We start from the raw sequence: 26,258 nt of genomic DNA, 5'->3' as shown, positions 1-26,258 counted from the left end.
TCCACCCTGCCCTTAAATTCACATTTCTGACACCTCCTCGCCTTTCACAATCTCTCTCTTTCTCCATCTCTGGAGACAAACTGCCTGCCAACATATTTTATAAACCTACTGATTCCCACAGCCATCTTTACTATACCTCTTCCCACCATGTGTCCTGTAAAAATACTATTTCCTTTTCAAAGTTCCTTCTTTTCCACCAGATCTGTTCTTACAGTGAGGCTTTCTGTTCCAGGCATCAGAGATATCCACCTCCTCCTTCAAAGAATGGAGTTTCTCTTCCTCCACCATTGATGATGTCCTCATGTGCATCTGCTCCATTTCCCAGACACCAATACTCACCACCTATGTGGAAGACACTAGCAGTATGGTGGAAGATCCAGGTGTCAGAGGTCATGAAGTGTGTAAAGTTACCATAACCTAGAGAGAAGGTTCTTGGGTAACTTAAAGATCTGAGGTTGGATAAGTTATCTGGACCAGATGGTGTACACCCCAGAGTTCTGAAAGAGGTGGCTGAAGAAATTGTGGAGGCATTACTAATGATCTTTCATGAATCACTAGATTCTAGAATGGTTCCAGAAGACTGGATGACTGCAAATGTCACTCTACTCTTCAAGAAGGGAGCGAGGCAGAGGAAAGGAAACTATAGGCCTGCTAGTCTAACCTCAGTGGTTGGGAAGATGTTGGAGTTGATTATTAAGGATGAGGTATCAGGGTACTTGGAAGCACATGATAAAATAGGCCATAGTCAGCATGGTTTCCTCAAGGGAAAGTCTTGCCTGACAAATCTATTGGAATTCTTTTGAAGAATTAACAAGTTGAACAGACAAAGGAAAATCGGTTGATGTTGTGTACTTTGATTTTCAGAAGGCCTTTGACAAGGTGCCATATATGAGGCTGCTTAACAGGCTACAAGCCTATGGTATTACAGAAAAGATTCTAGCATGGATAAAGCAGTGGCTGATTGGCAGGAGGCAAAGAGTGGAAATAAAAGGAGCCTTTTCTGACTGGCTGCTGGTGACTCATGGTGTTCCACAGGGGTCTGTGTAGGGATCAGTTCTTTTGATGTTGTATGTCAATGATTTGGATGAAAGAATTAATGGCTTTGTTACAAAGTTTGCTGATGATATGAAGATAGGTGGAGGGGCAGGTAGTTTTGAGGAAGAAGGCTACAGAAGGACATAGACAGATTTGAAGAATGGGCAAAGAAATGTCAGATGGAATACAATGTCAGTAAGTGTATAGTCAGGCACTTTGGTAGAAGAAATGAAAGAGTTGACTATTTTCTAAATTGAGAGAAAATACAAAAAATTTGAGGTGCAAAGGGACTTAAAAGTCTTTGTGCAGAATTCCCTGAAGGTTAATTTGCAGGTTGAGTCTGTGGTGAGGAAGGCAAATGCAATGTTAGCATTCATTTCAAGAGTACTAGAATATAAAAGCAAGGATGTAATGTTGAGACTTCATAAAGCAGAGGTGAGGCCTCATTTGAAATATTGTGAGCAGGTTTGGGCTCCTTATCTTAGAAAGGATGTGCTGAAATTGGAGAGGGTTCAAAGGAGGTTCATGAAAATTATTCCATGATTGAATGGCTTGTCATATGAAGAATTTAGAAGGGTTCAACCTCATTGAAACCTATTGAATGGTGAAAGGCCATGATACAGAGGATGCAGAAAGGATGTTTCCTATGGTGGGAGAATCTAAGACCAGGGGACACAGCCTCAGTACGGAAGGCCGTGCTTTTAGAATGCAGCCAAAAAGTTCCATTCAAAAGGTTCAAAGGAACATCTAAACAAGCCTGATGCATTTTGGAAACAAGTCCTGTGGACTGATGAAGTTAAAATAGAACTTTTTGGCCGCAATGAGCAAAAGTATGTTTGGAGAAAAAAGGGTGCAGAATTTCATGAAAAGAACCTCTCTCCAACAAAGCTTGGGAGTGAATCGATCATGCTTCGGGCTTGTGTTGCAGCCAGTGGCACAGGGAACATTTACTGGTAGAGGGAAGAATGAATTCAATTAAATACCAGCAAATTCTGGAAGCAAACATCACACCGCCTGTAAAAAAGCCAAAAGTGAAAAGAGGATGGCTTCTACAACAGGATAATGATCCTAAACACACTGCAAAGTCCACAATGGACTACCTCAAGAGGCATAAGCTGAAGGTTTTGCCATGGCCCTCACAGTCCCCTAGCCTAAACATCATCAAGAATCTGTGGATAAACCTCAAAAGAGCAGTGCATGCAAGACGGCCCAAGAATCTCACAGAACTAGAAGCCTTTTGCAAGGAAGAATCGGCGAAAATCCCCCAAACAAGAATTGAAAGACTCTTAGCTGACTACAGAAAGCGTTGACAAGCTGTGATACTTGCCAAAGGGGGTGTTACTAAGTACTGCCATGCAGGATGCCCAAACTTTTGCTTCGGGCCCTTTTCCTTTTTTGTTATTTTGAAATGATAAAATATGGAAATGAAAAAGTTTTCTTGCTTAAGGTATTAAAGAAATGTGTCATCTTTAACTTTATGCTTTTTGGAAATTAGTTCATCTTTTACTCGCTTAGCTAGTCACAGTAACAGAAACTTTGACCGGGGTGCCCAAACTTTTGCATCCCACTGTATTTAAGGCAGAGGTTGACAGATTCTTGATTGGCCAGGGTATGAAGGGATAAAGGAGAAGGCAGGAGCTTGGGGCTGAGAGGGAAATTGGGTCTGCCATGATGAAATGGCAAAGCAGACTCAATGGGCCAAATGACCTCATTCTGCTCCTATATCTTATGGTATTGTGGTCTTATCTTCGCACTGCTGTGATGGAGACAGCCTTCCTTTAATCCTCACGTACCTCCCCATGAGCTTCCACATCCATCACATCATTATCAGCAATTTCTGCCATCTTCAATTGGATCGTAACACCAAACACATCCTTACATCTTTACCAACCCCCATTCTCTGCTTTCCATAGGGATCGCTCCCTCCATAATTTCTTTGTCCACTTGCCCCTCCCCACTAATCTCCCTCCGTGTAAGTGGCAGAAATGCTACATCTGACCATTCACCTCCTCCCATACTTCCATTCAGGGCCCCATCCTTCCAGATGAGGCAATACTTCATCTGTGAATCTTTTGGGGTCGCCTATTCAGTGCTCCAATGCAGCCTCCTACATTGGCTAAATCAGATGTAAATTGGGAGATCGCTTTGTCAAGCACCTCCACTCCATCCGCCAAAAGAGGAATATCCCTGTGGTTAACCACTTTATTTCCTATTTCCATTCCCATTCTGACATATCTCCGTGGCCTCTTTTGTCATAATGAGGCCACGCTGTGGAGGCAACATCTTATGTTCTGTCTAGATAACCTCCAACTTGATGGCATAAGCATCGATTTCTCCTTCTGGTAATTTTTTTCTCCTCCTTTTCTTCTACTAGCCACTCTCACCTCTTACCCCTTCTCACCTGCCTATCACCTCCCCCCATGCCCCACCTTTTTTTCTCATGGCCCACTCTCCTATTGTCAGGTTCCTTCTTCTCCAGCCCTTTACCTTTCTTATCCACCTGGCTTCACCTATCACCTTCTGGCTAATCCTTTTAACTCCGCCACCCACCTTTTTATTCTGGCATTTTCCCCCTTCCTTTCCAGTCATGAAGAAAGGTCTCAGCCCAAAATGTTGACTGTTTATTCATTGCCATAGATGCTGCTTGACCATGCTGAGTTCCTCCAGCATTTTGTATGTGTAGCTCTGGATTGCCAGCATCTGCAGAATCTCGTGTTTATTACCCTACTTGTAATTTATTTCCCTATTACTATTAAGTTTCTAGCTGAGTAGATCAATCAGTGACAGGGACTGTATTGCCTCTCTGTTGTTGCTTTGTAACAATATTAAAACTTGAAGCTTTCTGTATTTGTTTAGTCATGATTAAAGATTATTTCCCTCTCATCTTTGTAGGTCACTGAAAACCACATAATCTGTTGTGATTGAAATGTACTTTCAATTAAATTATTCAGAGATGCTTGGCTCAAAGACTCTTAAGAAATTTTGACATGTCATTTGTTTAAATGTCTGTCTCTGAATACTGTAAAGCTACCAGAGAATGAGCAGTCTGATATGGACCAGCTGCAAATGAGAATTAGATTTCATATTAAGCAAATCCTATTAACAATACCGCCCCATGTCTCTTCATAGGTGAACAGGCCCTAATTAAAAGTGCTGCCATCTGCCAGTGTGCAGCAGTGGATTGGCATTCACTAGCCCAACGAAACCTTATTGATTGAAATGTATTATGTATGAGCTTGCAAGGTTGTGTTAGCAATGGAAAGAAAATGAGGATAAACTTATAGACACGAAACTAAGTGTGACTCAGTTCGTCCCAATTAAGGTGTGCAGGTGATATAAAATTATTTTAGCTAAGTCATGAGAAAAGCTGAATGTTGTTTGTCAGTAATTTGCATAGTACACTGAATAAGAATGTGGGAGTAATTACTTCTGTTTCTGTATTTGCAGTAATATTACTTAGTAGTTTTTGTGACCTGGATATTTTGTGCAGACACCTGTAGGTCATCACAAAGAATTGAGCAAAATGATACAAAGAAAGCACAGAAGCAGTTCTAATTGTTGAAGTAATGCAGAAGACACCTGGAAGTTTATAAGCATTCTGAAAAGACACATAATAGGGCACCACAAGTAGAAAAAAACATACAGATTTAATGACAATAGAGCTTTGTGGAGTGAGAGAAGAACATTTTAAAAAGGATACAAAGTGTGCAAGATGACAAAAGAGAAGAAAACAATGCCTAATGAAAGTTGCTGGGACTGTAAAGTAAGAAAGATGTCAGAACAATATTCAAGCAAAATGAATTAGAGTGAACAACGTACAATTGCTGCAGGAGCTCAGCATGTCAGCCAATATCTATGGAGGGAAATGAACAGTTGACATTTGGGGCCATGGCCCTTTGTCAGGACTGGAAAGAAAAAGAGTAAGATTCAGCAGCGATGAAATGGGGAAGGGAAGATTGGATTAAGAGCTAGGGTGAACAGGAGGCCATTAAAGAATAAGATAAGTGACTTAATTCTGAATATCTAAGAATTGACTGAATGCAAGGATAAGACTAAACAATTTAAATTGTTTCATTTCTGAGCCTTTAAAGTTGCTTGACATCATGCTAACAGTGATCACATTTTTATGAGGCTGTCTTTTTTGTTAAGTATGGCCTTTAACTTTGCATGGTATTTAAAGTTGGAAGACACTTTAAGCTTATAAAAACAATGAAAACATAGGTTAACAATGCAAGGATAATTGGAAAAGTAGGTTTACAATTGTGTAAGTTAAGTAACATAAATTTGCCAAATTAAAGAGATGTTTCGATCTCAAAATTTCTAAAAAGTTGGTTCAGGGTGGGAATGGAGCCAAGAATTGAAGTGACAGGCATCTGGAAGCTCGATGCAAATTAAATAGACATGTTCTGCAAAGTGTTACTCGTTCATTATACAGATTTTTAAATGTAGTTGGACCCAAATTGTGAACACTAACTGCAATACCCTAAATTGGAAGAAGTTCAAATGGATTGTTACATCACCTGAAAGGGTGTTTTCATCTCTAGATAGTGGAAAGAAATCAAGTAAAGGAGCATGGGTTGCATCTTTAAAATTACATGGAAAAGTGCTGTGAAAAGTAGTTGGGAGAGGTGGAAGTGTGGTCCAAGGACTTGCAGAGAAAATTATCTCTGCTGTTCTGAAATAGGAAGGTCCGGTGGGGGGGGGGGGGGCGGTGAGGCTCTATTTGGTGGTTGAAAACTGTGGAAGTTAGCAGATGTTTTGAAGGGTGATCCATCGGGGGTTCGTAGGCAGTGAGTTCCAGGAGAACACAGTCTTAGCTCCTACCAGGAGGAATTGGGGTGCAAGCTGTGATACAGGGAGAGAGGTGGGATGCAACCAAAGGTTCTGTCATCTATCATAGAAGGAATAAGGAAGACGTCTCAGAAGCACATTTTATGGAAATTCACATGATCAGAGCAGCTATAATAGATATTCAACTTCCAGTCATGGTCACTGTATCACACAGTACAGTAAAGCCCTTCACCCTGTCATGCCAATGCCAACCTTCATTTACCTACACTTGCTGTATATCATATGGCAGATAGGGTTAACAAAATTTGCTCTATTAATGGACTAAACTACGGTTGATTAAGTCTTGAGCCACATTACTAAAGACAGTATGGAAGAGAGTTAAGTAATAGTATGACATCTGGCCATTAATATTTGCATATGGATATATATAGTAGATTGAAGGAAATTTTTCATGAAATAATGTCTATTACTTAGTAGTTAGTGTTGTAGGGATGAGGGTGTGAATGTTGTATAAATAATGATTTGTTAAATTTAGAATAAGATTACACTCCATCCTGTGTTTTGAATTTCCATTTGTAAATTGAATTAAATTTTTTAAACTTGCAGAGCCTGAGAGTAGAGGGTTGAACCTTAAAAGTTAGATATACTTTAAAACAACAGTATAAAATGCTCAGGGAGGACCTAGCTTTAATCTTTAGCAATAAAAGCTCTCCCACTAGACTATGTCCTGGTGTAGGAGGAGCTGATTAAACACGAGTCCTCCCTCAGGTGAGCAACTCCCACTGGGAATGTGGTGTTAAGAGTATCAGAATTGGTACAGTTACTTGTGATCAAATGAACAGTAAGCATTTGTTGTCAATATTTATTCATGAATAATAGCAGTGTGGGTGATGAAAACTGACAGGCTTGATCAGAGAAAAGTATTAATTGCTTTGATTTTATCCAGTGGCTCTTCCAACACCATTTCATCAAACTCCATTGGCAGATCCAATTCTTTCCTCTCCCACTTCCCCTTAATGCTATTTTTTAAGCTACATATGGCAACTAGCTCCATATACAATTACCTTTACAAATGGGGAGATTCTTCCTCAAGTACTACCTGAATTCACTGCTTGACATCTCAAAGCGTTGGAAAAATACTACCAATGTTTTTGCGTAAAAATCTTCACTGGAAGAATGCCATCAGCATGCTCTTGCAGGCCAACGTACCCTTTGTTGAGGCCTGGTTACTCTCAATGGGCAATATTATTTGGCCACATAGTTTACATGCCTGACACAAGGCAAAAGATTTGATTCAAGGATGTACTCAGAACTTCAAGAAGTGAAACATCCCCAATGAATTCCGAGAACCTCAAGCCCATGGCTACTCAAAGCTGAAAATGAGCATGAAGTAGGAGCACATTAAAACCCAGGATTAGGTAGCACAGCACTTCATACATTAGCCACCATTTGCTCCATTTGTGGAGGAGTCTGCGGTCCCATGTTGAGCTCATTAGTCATCTCAGAATCAATAAAACCAGAGTTGAAGTAAGTTTCCTTGTCACTCAGCAACAAAGAAGAAAAGAGAGAGTATTTATATTAAATCACTAGTTACTTGGTGGCAATTATGAGCAGGATTTCTGGGCAACTAATTTGGGCCAATCATATTTATTCATTGTAAATAAAGGAGCAATCTAAATTTTATTGTTTTAAATAAGGTATTGATTAAAATATTACCTAACAATTCTGTCATGTAAGGAAGTCCAAAGTAAGGAACCACAAAAATGTTCTTACGTTAAATGTGTCTATGTGAACAAAATGCCATAAAGTGGGATTGAATTGTTTTAAAATAAATGTTAATGTGTTCCTTTTCATCTTGAAGGACATTTGCACTCCGGAGGATTAGGGATACTTTTCGAGAACACAAAAATGAGACAAGTACTGAAGTTATTCAAGAGCTAATAGAAAAGGCTAAAACCAACACAGAAGTTATTAGGAGACAGGTAAGGCACCTTTGGAGCTAAATTTTGTGTCTTCATATATCTACTGATTTGCTAATCTTATTCAATTTCTACTTACAGTGTGCAACTACTAAATTAAGTGATTGCAGCAGAAGGATCTTATCAAAGGGTATTTTGGTCAGAGTTGGGGTAGATTTGTGATCAGCAGTGTTGCCAGAATTTTCCTGATTTGGGGGGAATAGAATCTGAATCAGTTTTATTATCACTGACATAAGTCATGAAATGTGTTATTTTATGGCAGCAGTACAGTGCAAGACAAAAAATACTATCAGTTACAAAAAAGTGTGAAAGAGGAATACTGGGGTAGTATGTATGGGTTCATGGACTGTTGTGCTGATGGCTGAGGGGAAGAAACTTAAAATGTTGATTATGGGTCTCTAGACTCCTGATGGTAGTATTGAGAAGAGGGCATGTGCCAGATGGTCAGGGTCCTTAGTGATGGGTGCTGCCTTCTTTAGGCACCTCCTTTAGAAGATATCCTTTATGGTGGGGAGGGTTGTGTCAATGACGGAACTGGCTGAATCTGCAGTCTCTTTCGATCCTGCACATTGGAGCCTCCATTCCAGGCTATAAATCACCCAATCAGAATGTTGTCCACTGTATATCTATAGAAATTTGCAAGAGTCTTTGACGTAACAAATTCTCCTCAAACTCCTAATGAATTATAACTACTGACATACCTTCTTTATGAGTGCATCAATGTGTCTGGCCCAGGATAGATCCTCTGAGATATTGATAGCAAGGAACATGAAGCTGCTCACCCTTTCCACCACTGACTCCTCAATGAGGTCTGTTGTGTCTTCTCCCGACCACTGCTTCCTGAAGTCCATAATCAATTCCTTGGTCTTGCTAACACCAATCAGCAAGCCAATCTATCTTGCTCCTCATTGCCATCAGAGTTTCCATTGGCGAATTTATTGATAGCATTTGAGCTGTGCCTAACCTTGCAGTCGTGTGCAGCAAAAGTAGAGCAGTATGCTAAGCTCACATTCTTGAGTGTGCCTGGGTTGATAGTCAGCAAAGAAAATATTTATAATCTGCACTGACTATGGTGCTTAAAAAGGAATATTTGGAAGGATAGTCACAGTAAATTGAGCCAGAAAAGACTTTGAGAGTAGGGGTGGTAATCAAACCTTCTGTGATTTTTACTCTTCCTTATATCAATCAGAGTCTCCTCGAGATTCTAAATATATGAATGATTTTTTAGATAATTTAGACTTCCCTGAGATTTCACAGGATATGGCTTCTATGTTAGATACTCCTATTACCATGGATGAGATTAAGAATGTTATTTTCTCTGTGAATTTGGGGAAAGCTCCTGGCCCTGATGGGTTTACCGTAGAATTTTATAAATGTTTTGCTCTTTCATTAATCCCTTGGCTCTGTAGGGTTTTTGAGGCTTCATTGAAACTTGGTAAACTTCCTGAATCTTTTAATAGAGCGTCAATCTCTTTAATATTAAAGAAGGATAAAGATCCTGCTCAATGTGCATCTTATAGACCAATATCTTTATTAAATGTTGATTCTAAAGTTTTTTCTAAGTTATTAGCAAATAGATTAGAAAAAGTACTTCCCTCTATTGTTTCGGAAGACCAAATGGGTTTTATTAAAGGTCGTTACTCTTTTTATAATATTCGTACACTGTTAAATATTGTTTATACTCCCTCACAAAATGTTCCTGAGTGTGTTATCTCTTTAGATGCCGAGAAAGCTTTTGATAGAGTAGAATGGCCTTATTTATTTCAGGTGCTTGAAAGGTTTAATTTCAGCTTGAAATTTATATCCTGGATTAAACTCTTATATTATTCTCCTGTGGCCTCGGTCCGTACTAACTCTTTAAGTTCACCTTTTTTCCCTCTTTTTCGAGGTACTCGACAAGGCTGTCCTCTTAGTCCTTTATTATTTGATATTGCATTAGAACCTCTTGCAATTGCCATTCGAGAATCTCCAAATATTACTGGGATAACTCGGGGCTTAAAGTCCCATAAATTATCACTCTATGCTGATGATTTACTTTTATATATTTCTAATCCTCAAAAATCCATCCCGGCTGTTTTAGAGTTATTAGCACAATTTGGTCTTTTTTCAGGTTATAAGTTAAATCTTAGTAAGAGTGAACTCTTTCCGATTAATAAACAACTTCCCTTATATTATAAATTTCCATTTAAATTGATTAATAATTATTTTTCATATCTTGGGATTAAAATTACTTGTAAATACAAAGATTTATTTAAGACTAACTTTTTACCATTAATAGACCATATTACTCAACTTTCATCTAAATGGTTTCCTTTATATTTAACTTTGATTGGTCGTATTAACGCAGTTAAGATGTTTTTTTTGCCAAAATTTTTATATATATTTCAGGCATTACCAATCTTTGTTCCAAAATCTTTTTTTGACAAAGTTGACTCTAAAATTTCTTCATTTATTTGGCAGAATAAAAACCCGAGACTGGGTAAAATACATTTACAGAAAGCTAAGAGAGATGGAGGCTTAGCATTACCTAACTTTAGATTTTACTATTGGGCAATTAATATTCGACATATGAAATTCTGGTTACTGGACCAGGATATACTATCCATTCCTAAATGGGTAGTATTGGAATTACAATCTGTTCAGGGTTTTACACTTGGCTCTATTTTAGGTTCCTCTCTTCCTTTTGATTGGAAACGCCTTAAACAGGTGTCTAACCCGATAGTTAAATATACCTTGCGTATTTGGTTTCAATTCAGAAAATTTTTTGATCTTAATCAATTTGGGTTAGCGATTCCTATTTTAGGTAACATATTTTTTCCTCCCTCTTTTACGGATCGTGCTTTTCAAACTTGGAAGACTAAGGGTATTTTACGGTTTTTGGATTTATTTTTAGATGGTTCCCTTATGTCTTTTGAACAATTATCTAATAAATATAACTTATCAAGAATACATTTTTTTAGATATCTACAAGTTAGAAATTTTCTAAGTACTATACTTTCTTCCTTTCCCATGCTTCCTCCTACATACATTTTAGATACTATAATCAACCTTAATCCATGTCAGAAAGGTGCATCGGCTATGATTTATAATAATATTATGAAACTTAGGAAAGCTCCATTTGATAAGATTAGGGTAGATTGGGAACAGAAATTGGGGTTTACCATTTCTGTGGATGACTGGGGGCAGATTTTACAATTAGTCAATACTTCCTCTATCTGTGCTAAACATTCCCTAATTCAATTTAAAGTTGTTCATAGAGCACGTATGTCCAAAGATAAGTTAGCGCGCTTTTATTCTCATATTAATCCTTTTTGTGATAGATGTCCGGGGCAGATAGCCTCTTTAACTCATATGTTTTGGTCTTGCCCTACTTTGGAAACTTTTTGGAGAGACATTTTTAATATTATCTCCAAGGTATTGAATATAGATATCTCTCCTCACCCTATTACTGCTATCTTTGGACTACCTAAAATTTCCAGTAATCTCTCCCCTTCAGCCCGTAGAATGATTGCATTTCTTACTTTAATGGCGAAAAGATGTATCTTACAACATTGGAAAGAGCTTAATGCTCCAACTACCTTTTTTTGGTTTTCTCAGACGATATTATGCTTGAATCTGGAGAAAATTAGAAGCAATCTTTATGACTCCTCATTTAAATTTGAACAGACTTGGAGATCTTTTATTCAATATTTTCATTTAATGTAATACATACCCTTCTTGTTTTTTTACTGTTTTTAATGGAGGTCGGGATTGAGGACGTGATTTTAAGTTTAACTCTGTTTGGTTTCAAGTTAGCCCATTGCTTTGCTTTGCTTTTAGTTAGTTGCACGGTGGGTTTTTTTGGGGTTTTTTTTTTCTTTTTCTCTATTGATATATATATAAAATTAGTATACTATTATGTTACCTTGGTATGTTATGTTTAAATTACATTGTTTGTAGTTTTTTTTTGTATTAATATCTTCTGTAATTTTATTATATTCTAACAATGTATTAGTGTCTATATGGCTTACCTTTTTGTATACTTATTTAATAAAAAGATTTAAAAAGAAAAGAGTAGGGGTGGTTTGGTATCACAATATTTAGCACACTCCAGTTGTAACATCGGGGTTTAACTCCCATCTCTGTGGAAATTGCAGCAAAGCAGAGGTTAAAATCGTGTGCTAACTGAACAAAGCACAGACATTTTGTACATCCTTTCTCTGAGGAATTCAACACCTACAGCAGCAGTCAATATGTAAGTTGACATAGAGTGTGTGCAGACATAGTGCAGTCACCCAGGCTGAGCATGGCCTTTGAAGGTCTAACTCTTGCACAGCCTTTTTGTCCAAGCCTGGAAACAAGGTCATCGAGCATACTAAGACAAGATAAAGATGCAAATGAAAGATTCTAGGGCAACACTTACTGTTGGACAGTTATTTTACTAATTCTCAAGTATTATTGGCCATTAATGTGTAGATTTAACTGGTTATTAACATCTGAAATATGTATTATGCTTGGTCCTTAAATATGTAAATTGTGAGATTCAGAAGTGCACAATGCTTCTATGGATCAATATTTGTATCTAACTCATAAAGTTCTGTATAAAAATGGCATTTCTTTGTTCATACTTCAGAACAGTTTGATGACAGGGGCCTTGCTGTTCTCCTTGTGCACAAGTAAATAAAGTGTGATTGAGGAACGAGTGCAAATTGTCAGAATCCAGTTAATCAGTGCCAACAACATTGTATGGAGTTTGTACATTCTCCCCATAACTGTGGGGGTTTCCTCCCACATTCCAAAGATGTAAGATGAGGATTAATGAATTGTGGGCATCCTACTTTGGTGCTGGAAGCATGGTGACACTTGTAGACTTCCCAGCAAAGTCCTCACTGATTTGTTTTGATGTGAATTCAATGTACATGTGACAAATAAAGCTACCCTCCCACTTTCAAATCTCTTACTAGATCTTCTTTCAGTTAGTCCTGACGAAGGGTCTCAGCCCGAAATGTCGACTGTATCTCTTCCTAGAGATGCTGCCTGGCCTGCTGCGTTCACCAGCAACTTTGATGTGTGTGGCTTGAATTTCCAGCATATGCAGATTTCCTCGTGTTTACTCTCTTTATCTTGAGGTCTTGAGAATTATAACTCAGTCCATTAAGATAGTTTGAGTCCACCATTGTTCAAAACTATGGGCCATTTAAATAAAAAAGTCACTAATAAATTCAGTGTGGAATGTTGGAGAACTTCTTTATCCAGAGAGTAGTTAGAAAGTAGAATCTGCTTCCACAAATTAGATGAGGTGAATAACATGAATTTCATAGATATATTTAAGCAGAGATTGAAAGGAATAGGAGTTGAAAGCCATATTGGAAATACTTTTACGTTTTACTTTTTTAGTGGAATAAGGGATAACTTACCTTGAACATCTATTCTAAGTGTTTGAGATGTAATGCTGAGCCTCTGCATTTTCCATAAAAATGCTCCTGTGGTTGGGTCGAAAGCTTCAATGTCGAAATTCATTTGAACTTCAATCCTGCTCTCTTTTTGTAGACCTTGGATACAAATTACATTAAAACATTGGTGGTGAAAACCAAGTGTTTAATTAGCCAAAAACAAACAATTACATTTCACAGCTAAGTCAGATTGATATTCCGTAATTTCATTTTTTTGCTTTTATTTTGTCATTCAAGCATAACATTTTCATACACATTGTAGGAGCCATGTCTGTCTGTATTGTATTTTAGGTTGCACATTTATTATTGATGATTTGTCACATGGGTTGGGGCATGGTAGAACCTTATGTATTCATACTTTGTCTTTGTTAGTTGGTTAGTCTCGTTTAGAGTTATAGGCAACCGGGGAATTATTTTTTTGTTGACCACTTAGTTATGCTACTTGGAATACTTATTTCGCTTTTTCCATTAATTTCACTATATCACTAATTTTAGTTTCATTTTATTGCTATAAGATCATTCATCTTTGCTGGTTTTGTAATACAAGATCAAACGTACTTTTTTCCAACTTGGAATATAGTTATTTTTGGAATCGTGTCACACTGTGTAAACCCTCATAACCTGGTCTCTCAGCGGTTTTGGTATGTTTTCAAGTAACCACTATACTCATAGAACGGCTTCCTCATTTCAGCCATGTTCTTTGAAAATAATTTCTCCACAAAATTAGAGAATGAGACTCCTTGTTCTCTTACAATTTAATTGCTTGTTACAAAGTAGCTCTGCCAGGAAAGTGGTACAAGAAATATAATAGTAACTGTTTAAAAAACATTTAGATGGCTACATGAAGAAGTAAGGAATAGAGGGATACAGCCGTTTGTAAAGGTTTTCAGCCCTGACCCTTTGCTCACATAAATGAGTTTAAAATCAGGAATTTTGATCAATTTAACTGAGATTTTTTATTTGTGAACCACGTGTTCCTTTTTTCTCCAGTCATGTCAAAAAAGCATGAAAGACTAAAAATTCAGACGGAAATGTCAACATTTCATCCCCCTTTGCTCAGTACCTATTTGAACCATCTCTTGCAGCTATTACAGCCAGTAGTCTTTTTGGATAGGTCTGTATTAGCTTTGCACAATGTGATGAAGCACGACTCTGGGATGTAGTCAGTCTGGTCCAGGTGACTCACCTGCCTGAAGACCTTTCAGTTTGCCTAGCACTTTTTCCTTTGTAATAGCAATGGCACTCACTCCTGCTCCCTGACACTTACAAATTTCTGGTCTGTGACCACTTGTCCATGAAATTGCAAAAGGAGCTGGAAAGGGCATTTAATAAGGATAATATCAGAGTTGAAATGGGGAACTTCAATATGCAAGGCGATTGGGAAAACCAGGTTGGTGTTGGATCGCAAGAGAGGGAATTCGTTGAATGTCTACAAGATGGCTCTTTAGAGCAGCTTGTGCTTGATCCTACTGGGGAAAGTCTGTCTCTAATTGAATATTGTGTAATAACCCTGATTTTATTAGTCAGCATAACGTAAAGGAACCCTTTAAGAAGCAGTGATCATAATATTATTGAATTCATACTGCAGTTTGAGAGAGAGAAGCATAAGACAGATGTATCAGTATTGCAATGAAATAAGCGGGCGTGAGAGAGGAGCTTCCCAGGTGGATTGGAGGGGGATTCTGGTGGGGATGATGGCAGAACAGAAATGGCTGAAGTTTCTGGGAATAGTTCACAATGGTGCAAGATAGAAATGTCCTGCAGAAGAAGTTGTTCTCAAGTGGCAGGGGTAGGCAACCGTGGCTAACAAGGGAAGTTAAAAACTGCATAAAAGCCAAGGAAAGGGCATATGTGGCAGCAAAAGTGAGTGGGAAGTTGGATGATTGGGAAGCTTTTAAAATCTAACAAAAGGCAACTAAAAAATGCTCTAAGAAGGAAAACGATGAAATATGGGGGGAAACTAGCTCATAATACAAAGCAGGATACTAAAAGTTTTCTGTTACATGAAAAAGAAAAGGGTTTTTGAAGAGATAATGGGTGCATTGGTCATGATCTTTCAAGAATTCTTAATTCTGGCATGGTTCCAAAGGACTAGAAAATTTGAAAATGTCACTCCATTCTGTAAGAAGGGATGAAGGGAAATTATAGGCCAGTAAGCCTAACCTCACTGGCTGGGAAAGCGTTGGAGTCCATTATTAAGGATGAGGTTTCAGAAACAAATAAGTCAAAGTCAGCATGGTTTCTGTAAAGGAAAATCTTGTCTGACAAATCTGTTAGAATTCTTTCAGGAAGTAACAAACAGGGTGGACAAGGAGAAGCAGTGGATGTCATTTACTTAGATTTTCAGAAGGTATTGATAAGGTGCCTTGCATGAGATTGCTTAACATGATAAAATTCTATGGTTTTACAGGAAATATACTGGCATGGATAGAGGAATGGCTGACAGGCAGGAGGCAGCGAGTGGGAATAAAGGGGGCCTTTTCTGGTTGGCTGCCAGTGATCAGTAGTGTTCATCAGGGTATTAGGACTGCTACTTTTCATTGTTTGTCAGTGATTTAGATAGTGGAATTGATGGCTTTGTGGCAAAGCTTTTGGATGATATGAAGATAGGTGGAACAGTAGATAATGCTGAGGAAGCAACGCAATTGCACGCAGATTTAGTCACATTGGAAGAATGGCAAAAAAAAAGTGGCAGATGCATTGCAGTGTTGGGAAATGTAGGGTAATGCATTTTGGTAAAAGGAACAAAAGTGCAGACTATAATCTAAGTGAGAAGAAAATTCGAACATCAGAGGTGCAAAGGGACTTAGGAGTCCTTGTGCACGACTGCCAGCAGGTTAATTTATAGGTTGAGACTGTGGTAAAAAAAAAAGGCGAATGCAATATTGGCATTTATTTGAAGGGGAAAAGAATATAGAAGCAAGGAAATAATACTGAGGCTTTACAGGACACTAGTCAGGCCACACTTGGAGTATTGTCAACAATCTTGGGCCCCTTATCTCCCAAAGGATGTATTGTCATTGGAAAGAGTTCAGAGGAGGTTTGCGAGGATGATTCTGGGAATGAGGGGGTTAATGCATGACAGCTTTGGGCCTGTACTTACTGGAATTTAGAAGAATAAAAGGGGATTTCTTTGAAACCCACTGAACGTTGAAAGAACTAGATAAGGTGGACGTGAAGAGGGTGTTTCTTCTGCTGGGGGTATCCAGAGCTAGGGGGCACAGCCTCAAAATTCAGGGGTAACCTTTTAGAACAGAAGTAAGGAGGAATTGTTTTTTTTTTAGCCAAGGAGTGATGAATCTGTGGCTTGCTATGCCATAGTCTGCGGTGGAGGCCAAGTCCATGGGTATATTCAGAGAGGAAGTTGATAGATTCCTGATTGGTCAGGGCATCAAGATTGTGCTGAGAAGGTAGGTGTATGGGGTTGAATGGGATCTGGGATCAGTCATCATGAAATGGCGAAGCGGCCTCAATTGTCTGAATAACCTAATTCTGTTCCTATGTCTTATGGTCTTATGCCAGGTGGGTAGGAAAGATAAAGGGTTAGAGAGGAAGGAATCTGATAGGAGAGAAGAGTGGACCATGGGAGAAAGGGAAGGAGGAAGGTGATGGGCAGGAGAGAAGAGGAATGAGGCCAGAGTGGGGAATAGAAAAAGAGGGGAGGGGGAGGGAATTTTTTTTTATTAACAGAAGAGGAAATTGATATTCGTGCCATCAGGTTGGAGGCTACCCAATGGAATATAATGTGTTACTCCTCCACCCTGAGGAGGAGGCACATGAGGAGGCCATGGACTGACATGTCAGAACGAGAATGGAAATCAGAATTAAAATTGTTGGGCCACTGGGAAGTTCCGCTTTTGGTGGATGGAGCAGGGGTGCTCAATGAAGTCATCCCTCAATTTCCACCAATGTACAGGAGGCCGCATCACGAGCACTGGACACAATACACAACCCCAGCAGATTTGCAGGTGAAGTGTTGCCTCACCTGGAAGGACTGTTTGGGTTCCTGAATGGAGGTGAATGGGTAGAAAAGTTGCTGGTGAATGCAGCAGGCCAGGCAGCATCTCTAGGAAGAGGTGCAGTCGACGTTTCAGGCCGAGACTGCACCTCTTCCTAGAGATGCTGCCTGGCCAGCTGCGTTCATCAGCAACTTTGATGTGTGTTGCTTGAATTTCCAGCATCTGCAGAATTCCTGTTGTTTGGGTAGGTTTAAAACTTAGGTTGCTTGCAGGGATGTGTTGGGAGGGACATTAGTGGGGAGAGACGAATGGGCAACGGAATCACTGAGGGAATGATCTCTGTAGAAAGCAGTGGTGAGGGTGGGGGGTAGGTAAAGGTAATAGTGTATTGCACCTGAGGAAAGTTAGCATAGTAATTACAAAGGGAATGAAAACTATTTCAGCCTTACAATTTTGGTTTTTAATTTTTAATAAATCGTTTACAGATATAGGAGTTTTTCTTTTTATTTGACATGATGCACAATGTTTTGTAGATTAGCTCAAAAAGTCCTACTTATGTATATTTTAAATTTAGAAAATGAGACAGTAAAATATGAAAAAAGCTGGAGGAGATAAATACTGTCTGAAGGCACTACATGTGCAGGTGGATGGGATTAATTAGATTGGCATCCCCCCCCCATGGTCAGCACAGACATGGTGGGCAGAAGGTCTGGTTCCTGTGCTGTACTGGTCAATGGTATATAATGATGGAGCTGGTAATGTTGAAAGGGCTTCAGTGCTGTGAACGTTCTGTTAGGAGAGGATGCTGACATTGGTTTACGTATCCTTTCTATGGATTTGAAGGATTTTGGAGAAACCATTGTGGTGGTAACTTTCTTGTCCTTTAAAGTGCCTGATGTACAGAGTCCTCTCCAGGAGAGCAAAAATCACTTGTTTGATAGTTTGAGTTTTGAATTGGGTCTGAAGTCTTGATTTTTAAATACTTGCTTTTTTAAATCAACCAGCCCTAGGACTCGGTGACACCTGACCTCTTCATTTACTGCCCCTGACACACCACTCCCCTTATCTCTTCTTCTCACTCCCCTAAATTTAACCATCTAATCTAATTTCATTACAGTTATATGTTAAGCTTATTCCATTGGCTACAAATTTTCTCCAAAGATGTTTCCTGATCTGTTTAATATTTCTGGCATTTTGTTGATATGCAGATGATTGAGAGAGGTTATGATTAGTGTCCTTTTTCAAGGTTGCTGTTACTCCTTTTAGTATCTTGTGGCACATCGAGTGGCATTTTTTGCCGTTTCCTTGTCTGTTTTTTTTATGAGATCAAGTTACTAACTCGACACACAACCCAGCATGGATGGAAAACATGCAAGGAGCAAGCTGGATTCAAACCTGCGAACATTGACCTTGAAGTCCGGTGCTGATTCCACTACACCACCAGTCGGCTTTCTTTTCCCAGTAGGGATCCTTATGAAGTTGTACTTCATTTTCATTTTGAACAAATAAGTTATTAATTGTCTTCTGAAAATCCATTCTTCACTTTCATATCAAGGAAATGATGACTACCCATAGCAGCACTTTGGTTAAGAGTGTCCATTTACAGTGTTGTACTCCAATTAGAACTGGGTTTCTTACAGAGTCTTATGAGGTGAATTGTGTTTGAAAGAGAGATTTCTGTTATTTTCAGCAGCAATTTTTTTCAGAACTTGTTTTTCAGCATTATCCAGTGATCCACTAAAAAATAGCAAACAGGATTGCTGAGAGCCAGGCTGATTGAAGTAAACCAGATTTCACTGTGCACTGAGGAAATGCTAAAAATAAATAGCAGTCTAAAAGCCAGATCAGTAAAAAATTGAGAGTTCTTTCCTAAAATTAATGTGGAGAGATCCACTCACAAAACAACAAATGTCAAAGTATCAAACATGAGAAAATCTGCAGACGCTGGAAATTCAAGCAACGCACACAAAATGCTGGTGGAACGCAGCAGGCCAGGCAGCATCTACAGTCGACCTGACGAAGGGTCTCGGCCCGAAACGTCAACTGTACTTCTTCCTATAGATGTTGCCTGGCCTGCTGCGTTCCAAATGTCAAAGTATTTAATTATTTTGCCTAATTACCTTACAATTGTATGTTAAGCTCATTACATCACCTTCCAATTTTCGCCACAGATGTTTCCTGTTAAATATTTCTGGCATCTTGTTGATATCTAAATGATTGAGTAAGGTTCTCTGTTAGAAATATAATTTTGTCTTTTTTTCTCTCGCGTGAAAAAACACTACTGCTCAACACATGCAATCTGATGATTACCAGCTTTTATGATGTATTTTCCATTCATCATTTAATCTTCTGAAATCTAACATTCTTCTCATGGAGAGAAAAATGTCCATTGTTTCTGGCTTATCTTGTAGACTTCAGGGTATCTTTTTGTTCTATCAGTTAAGAAAGAGAACAATAATTCAGAAAGTCAGAGGTTTTAAAGATCAGAGTCAGATTAAATATCACCGGCATATGTCATGAAATTTGTTAACTTTACAGCATGATAAATATAGAGAAAAAGATGAGTTACATTAAGCATAAGCAAATCAAAAGAGAATCTGCAGATTCTGGAAACCCAAGACCTGGTCTTGGCCTGAAATGTCAAGTGCTTACTCTTTTCTATATATGCTGCCTGGTCTGCTGAGTTCCTCCAGCATTTTGTGTGTGTTGCTTACATTAAGTATATACTAAATAGTTGAGTTAAAATAAGTAGTCCAAAAAAAACAGAAATAATAAGTAGTGAGGTAATATTCATAAGTTCAGTGTCCATTTAGAAATTGGATGACAGAGGGGAAGAAGCTGTTCCTGAATCACTGAGCATGTGTCTTCAGGCTTCTGTACCTCCTTCCCAATGGTAACAATGTGAGGATCCTTAATGTTGGACACTGCCTTTCTAAGGCACCTCTCCTTGAAGATGTTGTGCATACTATGGAGGCTGATACCCATGATAGAGCAGACAAATTTTACAAGTTTCTGCAACTTATTTCGATCTTGTGCAGTAGCCTCCGCCCCGCCCCCCCATACCATATGGTGATGCAACCAGTCAGAATACTCTCCATGGTACATTTGTAGAAGTTTTTGAGTGTTTAGTTGACAAGCCAAATCTCCTCAAACTCCTAATGAAATATGGCTGCTGTCTTGCCACTGTTGCATCAATGTGTTGCGTCCAGGTTAGGTCCTCAGAGATATTGACACCCAAGAACTTGAAACTGCTCACTCTCTCCACTTCTGTTCCCTCTATGAGGATTGGTTTGTATTCCCTGGTCCACAATCAGCTCTTCGGTCTTAAGTGCAAGAACTTATGTTTAAGTGTTCCCAGATAGCATAATTATTTTCTGATATTTTTGCAGTTGAAATATAAACCTTTAGGACCTCCTATTTTAAAGCACAGCTCACCTATTGAAGATGATACCAATGAAGAAAGTTTATCAAGATAATGGTATAAGAAATAGACTTGCCATGATTTGACAAATAGTAGTAATATTCAGTATTCTCCCCAAGAAGGTTTTGTCAATCTCAGTGTTGCATTGGAATTAATTAAGAGCCAGAATATGCTGAGCCATCAGTGTTCGTAACAGTTACAGTTCCCAGACTCTCACATGCATATAGAAGTACAGGATCTAAGGATGGATTCAGAAAGCAGTTTTTCTGGGACTACTGACCTATGTGCAATGTCAGATCTGATGCAGAATCTAAGATTTGAGAGATTTCTATAGGGATTATAGGCCACAAAAAGGAAGGTAGGTTAGTTTTCATTGTTTTGACTCAGTTTAATGTATGCTATTTATGTCTAATCTGCATCTGCAGACTTTTGTGGCTATATATTATTTGCATTTCCATTCTTATATTTCATTTTAATAACTTTCAAATAGTTTGCATCGATTTTAATAATTTTAAATCTCTAATTATCAGACACTTACTGTAACTACCAAATTCAGTGACAATTTCCATATTTGGCATGGATTTACCATCTGTTTGGGACTGTCGTGCATTTTAAGACTATACTATACTTTATATTTTATTGTCGCCAAACAATTGGTACTAGAACGTACAATCATCATAGCAATATTTGATTCTGCGCTTCCCACTCCCTGGATTACAAATATTAAATATTAAAAATAGTTAAAATTTGTAAATATTAAAAATTTAAATTATAAATCATAAATAGAAAATTAAAAAATGAAAAGTAAGGTAGTGCAAAAATACCAAGATGCAGGTCCGGATATTTGGAGGTACGGCCCAGATCCGGATCAGGATCCACTCAGCAGTCTTATCACAGTTGGAAAGAAGCTGTTCCCAAATCTGGCCATACGAGTCTTCAAGCTCCTGAGCCTTCTCCCCAAGGGAAGAGGGACGAAAAGTGTGTTGGCTGGGTGGGTCGTGTCCTTGATTATCCTGGCAGCACTGCTCCGACAGCGTGCGGTTTAAAGTGAGTCCACGGACGGAAGATTGGTTTATGTGATGTGCTGCGCCGTGTTCACGATCTTCTGCAGCTTCTTTCGGTCTTGGACTGGACAACTTCCATGCCAGGTTGTGATGCACCCTAGATGAATGCTTTCTACGGTGCATCTATAAAAATTAGTGAGGGTTTTAGGAGACTGGCCAAATTTCTTTAGTTTTCTCAGGAAGTAAAGGCGCTGTTGGGCCGCCTTGGCAGTGAACTCTGCTTGGTTGGACCAAGTCAGGTCATTTGTGATATTGACCCCAAGGAACTTAAAGCTTTTGGCCTGTTCCACTTGCGCACCACCGATGTAAATTGGGTCGTGCAGTCCGCTACTCCTTCTGAAGTCAACAACCAATTCCTTCGTCTTGCTGACATTGAGGGATAGGTTATTGTCTTCGCACCATGCTACCAGGTTCTTAATTTCCTCTCTGTACTCAAACTCATCATTACCTGAGATGCGGCCTACAATTGTTTTGGAGATACAATCTCCATATTTTCCCACCTTAGTATCCCACTGTAGAAGGCCTGGTTATGTAAGATCAGCAAGATAGACCCCTTCACATATGGCACAATAAAGTATGGGTAGCAGACCGGGACAATCATGGTTCGACCAGTTGTCTTCTCTGTTTTATAATCACCAACCCTATTTGAATCATGATTGATCTGTTAGTGAATAACATTTTCTGTGATTATTTACTGTAGACATGCCTTTCTTTACCAGATGTGTTATTTATTTTATAGTCTTGATTAATTATTATGATATGTTTGTTAATTGCATAGCTAGCACAAGCAAATATACATCATGAGCAATAACTGGATATTCAGTGTACCTTCAATTATCTTCCCTCATGCAGTCAGAGTAGGGATGCTTCTTGATCTTCTGGAATCTCTATGATAAAAATAATCCCACTGGTTAATAAATATGGAATTCCTGGATTCTAAAGCAATGAAGGAATACCTGCATGTTTGACTGACTTGAAAAAAAAACTGAAAATCATTGTGTCCCAATGTCACTGTTGCTAATATTGTCATGTTTAGTTACCATTGTTACATATAAAATGATATAAACCTACAATACCACTCGAGCCACTAAAGATTAAGGTGATGCTGATAAATTTTAAATGGTATACTTATTTGTTAAAAAGATAACTCATCAGCAAATATGGCAATAATATTGCTTGTGTTATTCTTATAAAATAGCAAAATACATTTTATTCAGTTTTCATTTTAATTGAAAGTTTGTATCAGCTTGTATATTCCAGTATGATACCGTGTATTTACTGCACTGAGAATTCTGTTGTTGTGAATTTGGGCAAAAATCAAAGCTAGCTTGTCCTGTAGAAACCACTTTTTATCAAAGTTGAACAAACCTACACAAAAAGATGGAACATTTTGCAGCAGTAGATTAATTTGCTTGGTAGCAATATATGAGAGTATTGCTTTCTTTTGTTGTGCTAAACTAACAAAGGGAAAGTCCTCTGGGCCTATTTTTTTAATCTTAGATCCTGGACATGTCTCAGCCTCATTTATTTGTCTAAAAGGAGCCATTTTCAATTTTTATAAAAAAACAATAAATATAGACTTTAATTCCAATATTTGTAATTTAACTTCCTTTCTTTATATTTAAGGATGAAAATTTTTGTTACAATTATAATCAGAAAATAAATAAAATGTGTTTTTTAACATTGTATTTTTTACATTGCATAAGTTACCCATACATTATTCTGAAACCTGAAGCATGCCGTTGAAGAATTGAGCTCAAGGCAGGGTCTCTTGTGTAACATAACCTCGTTGTAAATCCTCGTACAGGTCGATAACCTATACCTAGTAATTATTCTCTTGTTCAAAATCCCTAGGCGGCTTTTTGTTGTGGAAGGGATCCACATTTTAATAGCAAATGTTGGGTGTGAATGTTCAGTGAATGAGGCGCAGGTGCACATTATGTTGCCTAAATTACACCAGCACTGGGTAATTGAGGGATGAGACCAAAGGTTAAGTCTGTTAGTCTTGCAGACTGTCATTATTTTGACAAGGCAGCACATGTGAAGTCTGTTTATTAATGTTTGTTTGAATCTGAAATATTTAACTGATGTTTTGTTGTTAGTATTTGGTAGATTCTTTTGAAACTTCAAAGATCCAGATGAATGCAGATCAGTTTATTTTTAAGTGTGCTGTGTACAGATATGCATAGAGTTACATCAAAATGCAAGTCAAGACCTTAAACTTCAGATTGCTTAAGGGAAATCAAGTAATAAGATTCGGTTGTGTGTTTTCAAAAACAATGCTTTTGAATGTTATCTGATATCATTGTGCATGATTTGTAATATTATACATGTCTATAAATCCAAAATTACATTCATTTGTTTACATGACTAACAAACAAAGATCAGGTGTTTCTTGTTTTTTCCTTTGCCCCCAAATGAATCTTTTGTGTGATTGTAGCAAAGCAGATGAGTTGCTCTTACTACTTGTGACAAATGTTGATGTATTAATAAAATATAGACTGAAGTAAGAGCAAGAAGTGCTAAGTAGCAACGAGAATTTCTGAGTACCTTAGCACTTTCTGCTTTAAATTCATGTTACCAGCAACTAGGTTTTCCTTGGCTTTTAAATGAACCATGATTGCTCTATCTGTTTATGCTCTCTGCTTAATTACAGGGTGAAATTGTACAATTTCCGTTATAACTGTTGGAGGTAACTGTGGATATTTTTCAAGCATCCTCCCTTGCATAAGATGTATAGTAAGTCTATTCATTAGCCAGAATGTGAAGCCAGCCATTGATTTCTACAAGCTTATCAACAGTTCAATTGAAGAAACCATCTTAGTTGTAATTTGAGTATTTTAGCAGACTTTTTTCAGTACAGTGAACTTAAGGTATATGATAAATGTACATATGGGGAAGAAAACTTTAATGACATTATTTGTTAAGGAAGTGTGAGCTGAAGGGGCATATTGAGAAGGATGGGTATTCATTTTATTGGCAGCAGTAAAGGTGTTAATGTCATATTTTCAAGCACCACATGTAGTGTTCAGCAGTAGCTAGGCAGTTGAATGTGTTTTTCTTTCTAAGTTAGATCTTTTCACCTCTCCCTACACATATAAGAGCAGGAGCAAAATTAGCCCATTGGGCCCATCGAGTTTGCTGCGCCATTTCTTCACGGGCTGTTCCATTTTATCTCTCAGCCCCAATCCCTTCATGTCCTGACCATTCGAGAATCTGTTAACCTCTGCTTTAAATATACATAAAGACTTGGCCTCCACAGCTGCCTGGGACAACAGGTTCCACAGACTCACTACTCTTTGGCTTAAGGAATACAGTACCTCCTCATCTCCATTCTAAAAAGAAGCCCCTTTATTTTAGAGCTGTGTCCTCTGGTATTAGACACTCCCAACATAGAAAACATCCTTTTTACATCCACTCTATCAAGCCCTTTCACCACTCGATAGGTTTCAATTAGATCATCCCTCATCTTTTTAAGTTCCAGTGAATATAGACCCAGAGCCATCAAATGCTCTTCATATGACAAGCCATTTAATCCTGGCATAAGCTGAATCCTCTTCAGTTTCAGCACATCCTTTCCAAGGTAAGAGGCCCAAAACACACACAATACTCCAAGTGAGGCCTCGCCAGTGCTTTGTAAAATCTCAACATTACATCCTTGCTTTTATATTCTAAACCTCTTGAAATGAATGCTGACATCAGATTTGCCTCCTCACCACCGACTCAACCTGCAAATTAACCTTTAGAGAATGCTGCACAAGGACTCCCCAGATCCCTTTGCACCTCAGATTTTTGTATTTTCTCTACATTTAGAAAATAGTCAACCCTTTCATTTCTTCTACCAACGTGCATGAGCTTGCACTTCCTAACATGGTATTCCATCTGCCACTTCTTTGTCCATACTCCTAATCTGTCTAAATCCTTCTGTAGCCTCCCTAGTTCCACAAAACTACCCGCCCATCCACCTATCTTCATATCATCTGCAAATTTTGCAACAAAGCCATGAATTCCATTATCCAAATCATTGATGTTATAACATAAAAGAATCAGTCCCAACACAGACCACCACTAGTCACTGGCAACCAACCAGAAAAAGCTCCCTTTATTCCCACTTTTTGCCTCCTGCCCATCATCACTGCTTTATCCATGCTAGAATCTTTTTTTGTAATATCATGGGCTCTTAGCTTGTTAAGCAGCCTCATGTGTAACACCTTGTCAAAGGCCTTCTGAAAATCCAAGTACACTACATCAACCGATTCTCCATTATCTCTAATTTTTAACTGTGTCATGTTTCAATTGCATTTGCTGAGGTGGATTTTCTTTTGATTAATTTTCAAAAGAGAAATCCATAGCATATTCTAAAATTTAATATAAAATGCTTTAGACAATAAAAAAACTTGTAACATGATATACACAAGATGCTGGAAATCCAGAGGAACACACATAAAATGCTGGAAGAACTCAGAAGGTCAGGCAGCATCTATGGAGGGGAATGGACAATTGACATTTTGAGCCAAGACCCTTCATTAGCACTGGAAAGGAACGGGGAAGAAGCCAGAATAAGAAGATGAGAGGAG

The 26,258-nt window shown here is 38.3% G+C and overlaps 1 protein-coding gene across 2 annotated transcripts in view; it reads left to right on the top strand.

The window, feature by feature from the left end:
- The window catches only part of LOC134358088 (LYR motif-containing protein 4), a 151,993-nt gene that overhangs the window by 39,301 nt on the left and 86,434 nt on the right, over positions 1-26,258 (top strand). For both annotated transcript variants that reach the window (XM_063070037.1, XM_063070039.1), the window contains exon 2: positions 7,688-7,808. In XM_063070037.1, the coding sequence (XP_062926107.1) occupies positions 7,688-7,808 (121 nt within the window). The remainder of the gene's footprint in view (positions 1-7,687; positions 7,809-26,258) is intronic.

The sequence above is a fragment of the Mobula hypostoma genome, chromosome 17 (genome assembly GCF_963921235.1).
Source record: "Mobula hypostoma chromosome 17, sMobHyp1.1, whole genome shotgun sequence".
In the NCBI taxonomy this organism is placed as follows: Eukaryota; Metazoa; Chordata; class Chondrichthyes; order Myliobatiformes; family Myliobatidae; genus Mobula; species Mobula hypostoma.
This window is presented reverse-complemented; position numbering and strand designations above follow the sequence as displayed.